Genomic DNA, 13,461 nt, shown 5'->3' on the forward strand with positions numbered 1-13,461 from the left:
GCAAGAAGAGATAAGAAAGTCTTCTTCAGCGATCAATGCAAAGAAACAGAGGAAAACAACAGAATGGGAAAGACTAGAGATCTCTTCAAGAAAATCAGAGATACCAAAGGAACATTTCATGCAAAGATAGGCTCGATAAAGGACAGAAATGGTATGGACCTAACAGAAGCACAAGATATTAAGAAGAGATGGCAAGAATACACAGAAGAACTGTACAAAAAAGATCTTCACAACCCAGATAATCACGATGGTGTGATCACTGACCTAGAACCAGACATTCTGGAATGTGAAGTCAAGTGGGTCTTAGAAAGCATCACACGAACAAAGCTAATGGAGGTGATAGAATTCCAGTTGAGCTATTCCAAATCCTGAAAGATGATGCTGTGAAAGTGATGCACTCAATATGCCAGCAAATTTGGAAAACTCAGCAGTGGCCACAGGACTGGAAAAAGTCAATTTTCATTCCAATCCCAAAGAAAGGCAATGCCAAAGAATGCTCAAACTACCGCACAATTGCACTCATCTCACACACTAGGAAAGTAATGCTCAAAATTCTCCAAGCCAGGCTTCAGGAATATGTGAACTGTGAATTTCCTGATGTTCAAACTGTAAATTATAGCAAATGCAAATAACTGAGATATAACATACAACTTTTAGAATAGGTAATACAGCAGTTTTTCAGAATTCCACTTAACTAACATATGTAGGGATTTCATAATAACAAACTAATATATTGGTTGGCCAAAAAGTTTGTTTGAGTTTTTCAGAAAAACTTCAAATAAACTTTTTGGCCAACCCAATATTAGTCCTACGAGATATTTTATTATTTGGAAGTCATGAAGGTTATCAAAAATACTGGCAACAATCTTGTAGTTCAAGAAAGTTAAAGTACATAGCAACAAATTTTAAACAAAGATATACATTCTAGTCTTCTGCCTTAAAATGATGTGAGGAACATTTTATATACACTTGAAAAACAAAATTAAAAAGAAATTTTCAGTATTCAATACATTACTAACTATAGGCCCTATGCTGTACAGTAGTAGATCTCTAGGGTGCATTTGTTTTACATAACTAAAACTTTGTACCCTTTGACTAGTACTTCCTGATTTTGCCTTCCCCATAACTCCTGGCAACACCATTTGATTCTACTTCTGAATTTGATGGTTTTAGATTTTTCATATAAATAGTATCATGTAGAATCCGCCCTTCTCTGTCTGGCTTATGTCACTTAGCATGTCTTTCAGGTTCACCTATGTTGTTGCAAATGGCATGATTTTCTTCTTTTTTAAAAGCTGAATCATAGTGTATTGTTGTATATTTAAGAATCATTAGGAGGATAGATCTTATGTTAAATGTTTCTGTTAATATACTACTACTACTACTAAAGTGGGTGGGAGGAAACTTTAGGAGGTGTGACACAGGATTATGGCATAGATTGTGGTGATGGTGTCACTAGTTTATATTTATCTTGAAACCTGTCAAGTTGTCTACGTTAAATGTTTGTGAGTTTCTTTAAACATCAATCGTATCTCAATAAAGTGGTTTAAAATAAACATTTTCAATAAGGCATAATAAATGCATATTCAGTAAATAAATTACTAATTTTGATAATTAGTTTAATAGTAACTGATACTCATATCCATGACACATTATTAATGCTTTATGATTAATTTCTTAGCCTATCACATCTTTCCCATTTCTTGGGCTGAAAAAACCTAAAATGATAGTTTTTTAAAGCACTATAAAAGTTTGATGGCTTTCAGATATTAAAAAATATGTAAAAATTTTATAGATAACTGTTACTTCTGGGAAAGTGGGAAAAGAAGACTTGGTTAATGTGGAAATCTAACAGGACTGGGGGTTATCTACAAAAGAAAGGTTTTAATAAGTAATATGTGAATACATTTCATGTATTTAATCTCTATGTGATTAAATTATATAAACTACTTTGAATGACTGATTTAATGTATTATTAATAAACATATTTATTAATGTGTTTAGTAAGTACAAAAGTACTTAAAAATGCAATTAATCTTATCATCAATGAGCACCAAAACTGGGGAGAATCTATTATTTTCAAAATGCTTATTTTTCTGATTTTTGGTACTCGAGTTGCACACCTCCAAGTATATATTTTTCTTTCCTACTTACAACTCATGTTTCTTGAATTTACATTTTATTGACAACTTATTAGTTTTAGAAAAGTATAAGCCTTAGAGTTTGCACATTATCCTTTCCCCTTTTGCATTAACATATCTCCTTCAATATATCTACTAGATGAATGCATGACTTTCTAGTTTTTTTTTTACATAACATCCTGTTCACATCTGCCATCTTTTTATCTTGTATTTGGTGTGATTTCCTTAGATCTCCCAGTTCTTTAATTCTCTCTTTGTGTGCTGTGCTTAGTCACTCAGTTGTGTCTAACTCTTTGCAACCCCATGGACTGTAGCCCACCAGGCTCCTCCCTCCAGGGACAAGAGTTCAGGCTCCAGCATCAGCTTGCTTGAGTTCAAATAGTAGCTAGGACTCTATGACGGAGAAGGCAATGGCACCCCACTCCAGTACTCTTGCCTGGAAAATCCCATGGATGGAGGAGCCTGGTAGGCTGCAGTCCATGGGGTCGCTAAGAGTCGGACACGACTGAGCAACTTCACTTTCACGCATTGGAGAAGGAAATGGCAACCCACTCCAGTGTTCTTGCCTGGAGAATCCCAGGGACAGGGGAGCCTGGTGGGCTGCCGTCTATGGGGTTGCACAGAGTTGGATACGCAGCAGCAGGACTCTATGAAATGGGTGATTTTTGACAGAATGACTTCTCTGGGCCTTGATTTCCTCATTTTAATTACAAGGATAATAATATTATATAGCCCACAGGATTTTTGGAGAATTAAATGTGTTAATGGATGTCAAGTATTTAAAATATGGCCTAGTACTACACCTGTATGGATGTGAGAGTTGGACTGTGAAGAAGGCTGAGCGCCGAAGAATTGATGCTTTTGAACTGTGGTGTTGGAGAAGACTCTTGAGAGTCCCTTGGACTGCAAGGAGATCCAACCAGTCCATTCTGAAGATCAGCCCTGGGATTTCTTTGGAAGGAATGATGCTAAAGCTGAAACTCCAGTACTTTGGCCAGCTCATGTGAAGAGTTGACTCATTGGAAAAGACTCTGATGCTGGGAGGATTTGGGGGCAGAAGAAGGGGACGACAGAGGATGAGATGGCTGGATGGCATCACCAAATCGATGGACGTGAGTCTGGGTGAACTCCGGGAGTTGGTGATAGACAGGGCGGCCTGGCGTGCTGTGATTCATGGGGTCGCAAAGAGTCGGACACGACTGAGCGACTGAACTGAACTGAACTACACCTATAAACTGAAATTTTAAATTCCAGTGAATAAATCTTTAATTTCTAGAAGTTTCATTTGTTTTCTTCTCATATATATATATATATATATATATATATATATATTCTTTTCATCTTTGATTCCTTCTTTGATGACTTTTGTTTTTATAGGTTTTATCAGTTTATTGTATCTGATGTTTTGCAGGGGAGGGGTTCTATCATATTTCCTAAGTCTGCTGACTTGCTTGTGGAGGACTGTTTCACATGTTTTGTAATTTTGGACAGTGAGCTCTCATTAGTGGTTTGAATTGAAAATCCAAACCTAGGCTTGTTTCACTAGGCTGATTTTATATTGCTTCCACTCAGTTCCCTATAGATTATTATTGCTCTGATACCATTTCCTATGCTAATTTCTCACTTTAGGGATTTGTTAAACAAAACACATGGAATGTAAAAATTCAAACCTCAAAATCCTGTGAAAAGTGTACCAATAATGATGGTCATCAAAAGAGACTTTCCTTTCTTACCCTAGGCTTGGTTTCTTATTTTCCTGTGCTAGTTGGTAACATGTTTTCTTCTGGTATACTTCCAATACTAAGAGCAAAGGTTTCCTAGTTCTTGGACTATCATTCATTTCTAAATCCCCGTCTCCCTGGGCCCCTTATCTAAGTAGTAGTGTACATCAAAGCAGGATAGTGAAAGTGGTCTGTGTGTATGAGGCGGACAGCAGTGCACTTTACTACATTAAATAATAAAACTGATTAAAAGTTTATCTTTTTTTTAAGCACTGATGCAATGGAAACTGTAACAATGTTAGTACAAAGCATTCTTCTGGGGTGGGGATGGGATGGGGTGGGTGGAATCTCCTACTGATCTAAGCTGTAAACCACTGCCTGCGTCTGGGGTCAATTGTTCTCTCTGCTGCACTCTGGTACCCAACTCTCCCTGAGTGTGTTAACTTCCTGTTAAGCATTCTGTCAACCCTCACAGAAGCAACAGATTTAACTGAGATTTTACAGCTATTTCCTTTTTGTTTCTGACACTTAGGAATTTATTTATTTTTCTTGTACACTAAACTATACATTTCAAAGAATGTTCTATTTCCTCTAGCATTTCCAGGTATTTGTAGACGAGTGATTATATAACACTATGAAATTTCTAGAATTATAAGTCTCCATGTTTTTACCATCTCTAGGAATTAATGATAGAGTTGTTAAATACCTTTTCTACTTTGTCTTCAGAACACATCATTTCTATTTGTTTATGGCACTGTTGTTGATAGAATGATTTAAGTTCATTTTCTTTAAGCAACATTTCTAACTTCAGATATTCTTGCCTGATTTCTTCTCGATTCTGGAATAAGCAGTTCAGAATTTCTTGAAATCTAACAAAAATAAAACATAGAATCTCAGTATTTTGTGATAGGTAATGCAGTTTACTTAGAGAATTGCATGAATAAGGGCATATGGTGCTTCTATGGCCCCCTAGGGAAAGTGAGATCGCTGGTAAAGGGTTATGAATATTATTTTTATAACACTGGGTTTCTTTCTCTTTCTCTCCTCTCCAAGAAAGGTCATGTTATTAAAAGATATCAGTATATTAAGGTCTATGGTATCAGTCATACACTGTATTTTGTCTGCATAATCCAGTAACTTACCAAAAATAAAATACTTTGTAAGAAAAGGATGATAATGTGGACTTGTACTATCTCAATTCACAAGGCCCCAGAAACACAGTATTGTGTGTTGTTTTGGTGTTGGCTCGCTGTGAAGAAGTAAGCAGTGTGTGGCATAATCATATGGTGCCTCTATGGCCCCCTAGGGAAAGTGAGATAGCCGATTTTTAGCTTCAGAACTTGTAACAGTGAAAACACAACATACGGTCAGGTACCCCCTGCAGCCTGGCCAAGAGTCAGCTGACAATGCCAAGACCCAAAACATCCAAGTTTACAATGTGGTAAATCTAGAAAAGCCACTCCAGTGTGTTTCCTTCAAAATGCAAGAGAGATATAGGGAATCAAAGTTGGGGAGTATGACTCACATATCCTCCAAATGCATAACGACCTCAAGTGGAATGACTTCTGTGAAAGCCCTAAATGGAGTGTATGGGCTTCCCCGGTAGCTCAGCAGTAAAGAATCTGCCTGCCATGTAGGAGATATGGGTTTGATCCCTGGGTTGGAAAGATTCCCTGGAGAAGGAAATAGCAACCCACTCCAGGATTCTTGACTGTGAAATCCCATGGACAGAGGAGCCTGGCAGGCTACAGTCCTTGGGGTCACAGAAGAATTCGACACGACCTAGTGATTAAACAACAAAAGGAGCCTGCAATCCTGCATCCTCCAGGGTCGGCAGAATATTGGTCACAGATCATGTCTGAGCTACAGTAACAGTAGAGACAATCACACACAGGCAAAACTCTCAAAGAAAAAGTAACTGTGAACCTTTTAAAATAAAATGGTAACACAGTATATGCATTTAAAAATAAATGTTCCTTGGCAAGAATTTTAGGTATATTTGTAAGGATTTGTGGTAAAAACACTGACAGTTTACGTCAGTAGTAAAGAGTTCTTAACTCTTCTGGGAATGAATATAAACCACAATACATCGACTTCACTGAAGTTTTGTCAAACTGATAAATATTTCATAAGAAGTATGTACGGACATTGCAATTTCATTGTATTACATTACAACAACTCTAATGCCAGTAAATGATTTGATAAGTTATCTTTAGGTTCTACCCGAAGATAATTTCTTAGATTTTCTGTTAATACTTTACCCAAGGACATAGTTAAATATTTGTCAGTTTTGAAATTTTATGGTTCATTCTTATTTTAGTTGGTGGTGTTTAGTTATTAGGAAGGAAGGGAATTAGTATCAAAGAAAGCTCTTAAAAAAATCATTTTTTTATAAAGACAGTCCTATGGGATTGACTAATAACTATTTTCTAGTCACTTAAAACATTCGTGTAGCTAGAAAACAAAATCTTTGCCAATAATTTTATGTGACATATGATGAACTCTAGACAATTTTCTTGGTATAGTCATAAGTGAAGTTATATAGTTACTCTGGACATGAACAATTATACTTTTTTATGATTTTTTTGAGTATTTTCCCACTGTTCAGTTGCTCAGTTGTTTCTGACTCTTTGCGACCATGTGGACTGGGAGCACGCCAGGTTTCCCTGTCCTTCACTATCTCCGAAAGTTTGCTCAATTCATGTCCATTGAATCGGTGATACTATCTAACCATCTCATCCTCTGCCACCCTCTTCTCTTTATGCTTTCAATCTTTCCCAGCATCAGGGTCTTTTCCAATGAGTTGGCTCTTTGCATCAGGTGGCCAAAGGATTGTAGCTTAACAATTATGCTTTAAGTTTTTTTTGAGTATTATCTTTCTAATAGCTTTAACAGAGAGCAAATAGTACATAGTCTTCCCTTTACCCGTTTAAACTTCGTAAAAATTATATTTCTTTTTTTTTTTAAATTACATTTCTTAAAGACAGCAAAAATTCATGGCATTAAAGAAATTCTATATGAAGTATGATATGATAAAAAGTATTACATATATTTATTTCAGAAGACAGATGCTTTGGTTAGAGAATGACAAAGGCTTTGGGATATATAGCTGTATTATTACCTTCTTTATAAATACATGCAAATTATTTCACCTGTTGAGAGAATTACAACTCAAAGTTTGTATAGTTGGTTAAGTCATGTTGAAGTGTCAAAAATACCCAAATAAGTGTTCATAGCTCAGGCACCTCTTTCTTGAATCAACAACCAGAAAGCGAATGTCAATGATTCAAAGCCATATCAACTCCAGAAAAGTCTACCAATTCGTACAATTTCAACTGATGATTAGATCTGGTTAAGTAGAGCTGAGAAATTTCATGCAAGCAATGACTCCAAATTTGAGCAGTGGGTGGCTGCTTTAATTTTCAAGAAACTTGCAACAACAAAGAGCTATCTGGTTACATAAGGACCAATCCCATATTTGACTAACAAACTATAATAACACAACTAATGATATAGCAGAGTTAGAATCTTTAAGATTAAATGAATAATGAGGAGTCAATTTTACTTATTTTTCAAAAGACACTGTAAAGTTGGTAGAATATAACAAAAAGTATTATAAGACTATTAAATATAACTTTAGCTTGACAGTGGGTTGTTAGTGGGATTAACAGAAAATAATTTAAACACTATTAAGGAAATCTCTGGCATAAGCAGAGCTATTAATAATACACAGGACAACTTTATGCTGTATGAAAAATGGACTCATTGTCACTGAGAGAGAAATAATTGTTTAATTGTTTCTTATTGTATCTGTAAAACAGCACAGTATGGTAACACAGGATTAAGATTTGAAAGGATGACATATAATTCTTGTTCTAATCTGTGAGTTAGAAAACAATACCCCATTTCAAATTTCTGAGGTGCTGTAGGCATCAGATGAAATTAATATGGGCCTAAATATCATCAAAAACTACAAAGACAGTTAAAAAAATAAAGTGTTATTTTCCTAGAAGTTATCTTAACATCTAGGGTAAGATGGAGGCAGAAAAAATTATTTTCTTCAAATCAAGGATATTTTATGTAAACTTCAATACACACTTGAAACTAGGTTGAAAATCACTGTCCACTAGTCTTCCTTATGTACACTAAGACATCTGCAAACTCAAGAGTTCTAAGTGTGAGTAATCAGTGCTTTAAGATGTGGTTAGTTTCTCATATTAATGATAATAGAAAATTAGCTTTGGAGAAGGCTTACTCAACCTTCAATCAAAGGTGAACAGGTTGCTTTTCCTATGGGCCTCTTGGAGCTTTCAATATGTTCATGTACTTTGGAAACTTCTTAAGATTCCTTAAGTAAGGAACAATTTTCAAATTTGTTTGATCCAAGAATTCCTTTCTGTCTTCTTAGAACTACTCAAGATTCAAAGCTTTTCAACTATTGCCCATTAGGGCAACTTGGAAATTATCTTAGTGCTTGTGAGTACTGTATTACAGCTTTTGTTTTTTAAATTTATCTGCTAAGAAACTTAGATGAAACAGGTCATTTTTCTGTGTCAACTTATATCATTGAGAGATGTCCCTTTAAGTAATTAATTGCATAAACTCAATTAAGTGGATTATTAGAGTTATATCAAGTTAAGGAAAGAGTAGACACAATTTATATGCACCATGTAAATAATGATAATGCCAGATGCCATTGCTTGAACACATTTGTGTCCCCCGAAATTTACATGTTGAATGAAACCTAACACCTAAGGTGATGGTACTGGAAGTGGAGCTTTTGGAAGATGCTTAGGTAGGTCATAAGGGTGGAGACCTCATCGATAGGATTAGTGCCCTTATAAAAGAGCCTCCAGAGACAGCTCCCTCTCTTTTGCTTATGTGAGGATTCAAGAAGTCTACAACATGGAAAGCAGCCCTTACCCAACCATGCTGGCACACTAATCTAGGACTTCCAGCTCCCAGAACTGTAAGAAATAATTTTGTTTGTTTATAAGCAACCCAGTCTGTGGCACTTTGTTGTAGCAGCCAGAAGGGACTAACACCACAGAAGAAAAATATGGAAACTATTAAAAACCAATTTCATAAATGACATAATTAGTTTTACTTTTTCTATCCCATACTTAAGACCTGCTTCTCACTATCTGTATAATCACAATTAAAATTACCTGATCTCCAAAGTGTACCATATAAGACCAATCTGTGACTTCCTGAACAGTTGAGAATATATAATGACACACAACAAATGATGATAACGATAAATTTGACTAAATTTTAATTATCTGACTAAAGTTTACAAAATCCTTAAAACGAGATCTTAATGTCAATTTTACCTTTCAATTTCTTTTTTCTGAGGGTTTGAAATCATTACTTTGCTACTTTCATCAGTAAAGGCTTTCTGTTCTTCATAGGCCTTTAGTTTTTCTTTTAACATTAAAATCTAGTAGAGAGAAACAGCAGTTAAAAATACAAATTATATGTTTCCATTATGCACAGCCACAGAAAAATTTTAGCTGTGAAAAATAACTGAACAAAATTTCAATTATAATAGACAATAGAATTTTAGACAATAAAGATTGCAGAATCCCATAAATGAGGAACTGAGAGAGATTAGCAACAACGTAAAGAAAAGACTTACCTCTTTCTTCTGTTCATTACAGATTTTTACATACTGAGTTATATGATTGTCGAGGTTAAGAACATTGCTCTTCAACTGTTAAGAAGAAGAAATTATGATTGTGCATATACAGAGATAACAATCAGTTATATATGTAAACAAAATAGCATTACATCCTCATTTATTCAGCTTCATGAACTCAGAATTTGTGACAATTATAGTCATGACAATATAATCAACTATGCTCATGCTTAAAATCTATGACAAGTGGGTAAGGGTATGCTGAGCACGTTAATAACGTTAAGAAACTGCCTTCTTTATTATCAGAGAAAAGGTACTTTAAAGAACTTTAAAGAACTTACAAAGCAGCCATTCATAAAATAAAAATTGCTCATTTTTTCCTTTGTCCTTTAACTTTTAAGATACAGAGATAATTTAAATTTTTACCAGTTTGTATGTTCAAGCAGCTTTTAACAAGTTCTCAATATATTATATCCTTTTTATGAAAGTATGAGTCCCCTGGCAGCTATGGAATAGTGGAAAGAACATTAAATCCAAATACTTGATTTCGAGGCCTTGCCCATTTCTCACTTAACTTAGAATTTAATATTTACAACTTTGAACATGTAATTCCTCAACTGTAAAGAAGAGCTAAAAATGTCTCCCTCAGTGGTTTGGTGTAAGCAGTGCATGAAAAATATGTGTGAAAACTTCTGTGTACTCAATAAAGCACAACCTTTCCCAATTTATTATACAAACAATATGTGAGTATTTCTCTAAGGAAGACAATAACCCACTTATCTTCAATCAATGGGAGTAGCAGAGGGGTAAGTGGGAAGAGAAGCCATTATTTACCAGTTGAACTCTAGGTCTATTACAACTCTGAAGTCTTGTGATTTTACACATCCATCATCATGTTTGACTTACATTAAAAAAAAGTTACCCCAAATTATTGGCAAAAATACCAGCCTAACCACTCATTATTACATTGCTGTAGCTATACAGATTGGCTACATCAATATCATGAATGTGAAAATAAATTATTTTTAAAAAACTATTTACTTTATAAACTGAGACAGATATTGTATCTACTTTATAGATGAAGTAAATAACTAAGGCTTGAAGAGATTAGCAAACATGGCCATGGTTTTCAGGTGGAAACTGCTGGTGCTGGGCTACAGCAGAGTATCAGCTTTGGCTGCAACAAATGTGTTAGAAGCCTTGACCAGTTACACCAAAACGCCATCAAAATATCACGTGTCATGATGTGAAAAAGGTTAGAGAGAAAGGCACTAAAACATCCTAATTCTCCAAAAGATTAAATAATATTAAATTTATATAAAATTAAATAAAATAATAAATCATATTTATTATATATGTAATTAAGATGCTTAATGTTTTAATTGTCCTAGTTTATGCTCAATTAACTGGGTTAGTAAAGACATTTCTAGCCTTGATTTCTTAACTCATTAGTAGAAATATATCTCTATTTCATATTTCGCTAGAGGTATAAAAAAGAAAAAAAAAATGCACCAAGTACTCTTAAAAACAAAGGCAGAGTAAACACACTTACAGAAGATTTAATATCCTTTGCGCGGTTAGCATACTTAAGAGTGTTATATGTGTCATCGTAGAACACAGAGGAAGGACTAACAGCAGCAATCATTATAGTTTGACAGTTTCCTCCGAGAGAATCCTTTAACAAGCGAGTGAGCTTACTATTTCTGTAAGGAATATGCTGATTCTTTTTCTGAAAGAACAAAAACAGGATTCTTATGTCATTTTCCACATTCAAATGCAAACCTGCTACCATTTCACTATAAGAATTTAAGCACTGCACAACTTTGCCCAGCCTTACACATCTTATGGGACTGCTCAGTGAATATAAAAAACAAATTTCCCACTGAAAGATTATATCTCCATCTGATTAAGTGTGAATGTTAGTTAATTATAAAATATCAATACTGTTTCATTAGTTGTAATAAGTGTACCGTATTAATGTGACATATTAATAGAGGAAACTTGAGCTTGGGGTATATTGAATAAAATCTTCCTGTATTATCTAATCAACTTTTCTGTATTTAAAACTATTCAAAATCAAAATGTCTATTAAAAAAACTTCATTTTTAAAAGAAATTAAAATATGAAAGTAATATATGCCCTGGAGAAACATACTCCAGAGGAATAATAAGAATTCTGTATGGTAGAGAGCTACTTCTCTCTTTAAATAACCATCTAATAAGAATACTAAATAAATTATAAACTTACAAATACTTTATCTGAAAGCACAACCACAGGTCTAAGATAACTTTATTTTTCTAGAAAAAGCAATCTTATGCTATCCAATGTAACTTTTTCATATTACAGAAGAAAAAAATGAAGCTAAGCAAAAAGCCACATGACTTGCATCAGGTCACATGGTTGGTAATTCACAAAGCTAGAAATTAGCCTGAGGTCTCCCAGCTCCCAGTAGTACTGCGCTTTCCATCAGAGCAGTCTTTCTCAAACAGTGTGCAGTGTGCACAGGCTGGTGCTACCTGAATTGATTTTGCATGTATAAGATATGCATTAAACACTGACTAACAAATGACTCAACAGCAGTCGATTATTAAATCAGTTATGGAAAAAATTTCATGAATGGCAAAATTTAGGAAATCAGTCTCTATACCACACTGTCTGCTCACATATTCTGAGATTTTAACTTAGAATACAAAATATATTTTGCTTTTGTAATATGCACGTGATTTTAGAAACTTGCCTTTTTTTTTAAAATAAAAGAGTTCCCAAATCATTTTAATGTACTTCATATGTATCAAAATGCAACATTTTGAGGAGTTTAACAGTAACTTTCCTACAGCTTCTGAGCTTGGTTTGAACTAAAATTATCATGTGTGCGAGTGCTCAGTTTTGTCTGACTCTTTGTGGCCCCATAGACTATAGCCCACCAGGCTCCTCTGTCCGTGAACTTTCCAGGCAAGAATACTGGAGTGGGTGGCAATTTCCTACTCCAGGGGATCTTTCCAACCCAGGGGTCAAACCCACATCTCCTACGTCTCCTGCATTGGCAGGCAGATTCTTAACCAACAGCGCCAATTAACTTAAAAAAAAAAAGGAAGTCATTTTTACAAATATAGAAGTTATTGAATATGCTGTGCTCTTGTAAGCACTTCTGGCATTGAGTAGACAAAAAATATTTTTTAATGACCCAAAGGCATCTAGCAAACATTATCCTATTAGATGATTTAATTATATTTTATACCCTAAGCTCCTATTCCTAAGAAAACTCAATATTCTTTAATATTTAACTCAATTTTATAGTGTGTGTATATATATATATATATATATATAAAATACTAACCAGACCAGAATTAACTTTTTCTAAAGTGTGCTTTGTCTTCATAGCAATTTAATTATCATGCTTATTGTGTAGTGCTCATTAAATTGTCATTAAAAAAAAATCAAATTCAAAATAAATGAGGAAATATCATAAATATTAACTCTCAATCTGATATTCAATACCTTTCATTCAACAAATTCTGATTATAAAACGAGACGTTAACAAAACAAACAAAAAAGACCCAAAGCTTTATTTGATATACTAGGCTCTCTGTGGTCTTTGCTCTTTATGTAAACATGATTCTTATATTCTTAAAACTTGATTTATAATAGATCTTTAAAACAAAATTATATTAATATGTTTCTGGGAATTATGCATATTTCAAAATACTTACACAAATAAACATATAGTACCTACCTTTGTATCTGCTAAGGCATTGATAACATTCCCAAGAGCTAAAAGTGATCGATTGATATTTGTGCCTTCTATAAACCGGGTCCCTTTAGCACTGGTAGCACTGGCTCTTTCAGACCCTGCCAGGTCAATGAGTGTCATCTTGGCAATTCGGACATTTTGATTGATACTTGCTGTTTTATCTTGTTGTCTCAAATAAATCTTTTTGAAATTACAGGATAATAGGGAAAA

At 34.4% G+C, this 13,461-nt stretch overlaps 1 protein-coding gene across 1 annotated transcript in view; it reads right to left on the reverse strand.

Moving 5' to 3' along the window:
- KIF18A (kinesin family member 18A) overlaps positions 1–13,461 on the reverse strand; it is an 86,083-nt gene that overhangs the window by 55,595 nt on the left and 17,027 nt on the right. The window contains exons 6-10 of the mRNA XM_061380987.1: positions 13,234–13,431; positions 11,053–11,229; positions 9,501–9,575; positions 9,196–9,302; positions 4,569–4,731 (exon numbers count right to left, since the gene is read on the reverse strand). Coding sequence (XP_061236971.1) covers positions 4,569–4,731; positions 9,196–9,302; positions 9,501–9,575; positions 11,053–11,229; positions 13,234–13,431 — 720 coding nt within the window. The remainder of the gene's footprint in view (positions 1–4,568; positions 4,732–9,195; positions 9,303–9,500; positions 9,576–11,052; positions 11,230–13,233; positions 13,432–13,461) is intronic.

The sequence above is a fragment of the Bos javanicus genome, chromosome 15 (assembly GCF_032452875.1).
Source record: "Bos javanicus breed banteng chromosome 15, ARS-OSU_banteng_1.0, whole genome shotgun sequence".
In the NCBI taxonomy this organism is placed as follows: Eukaryota; Metazoa; Chordata; class Mammalia; order Artiodactyla; family Bovidae; genus Bos; species Bos javanicus.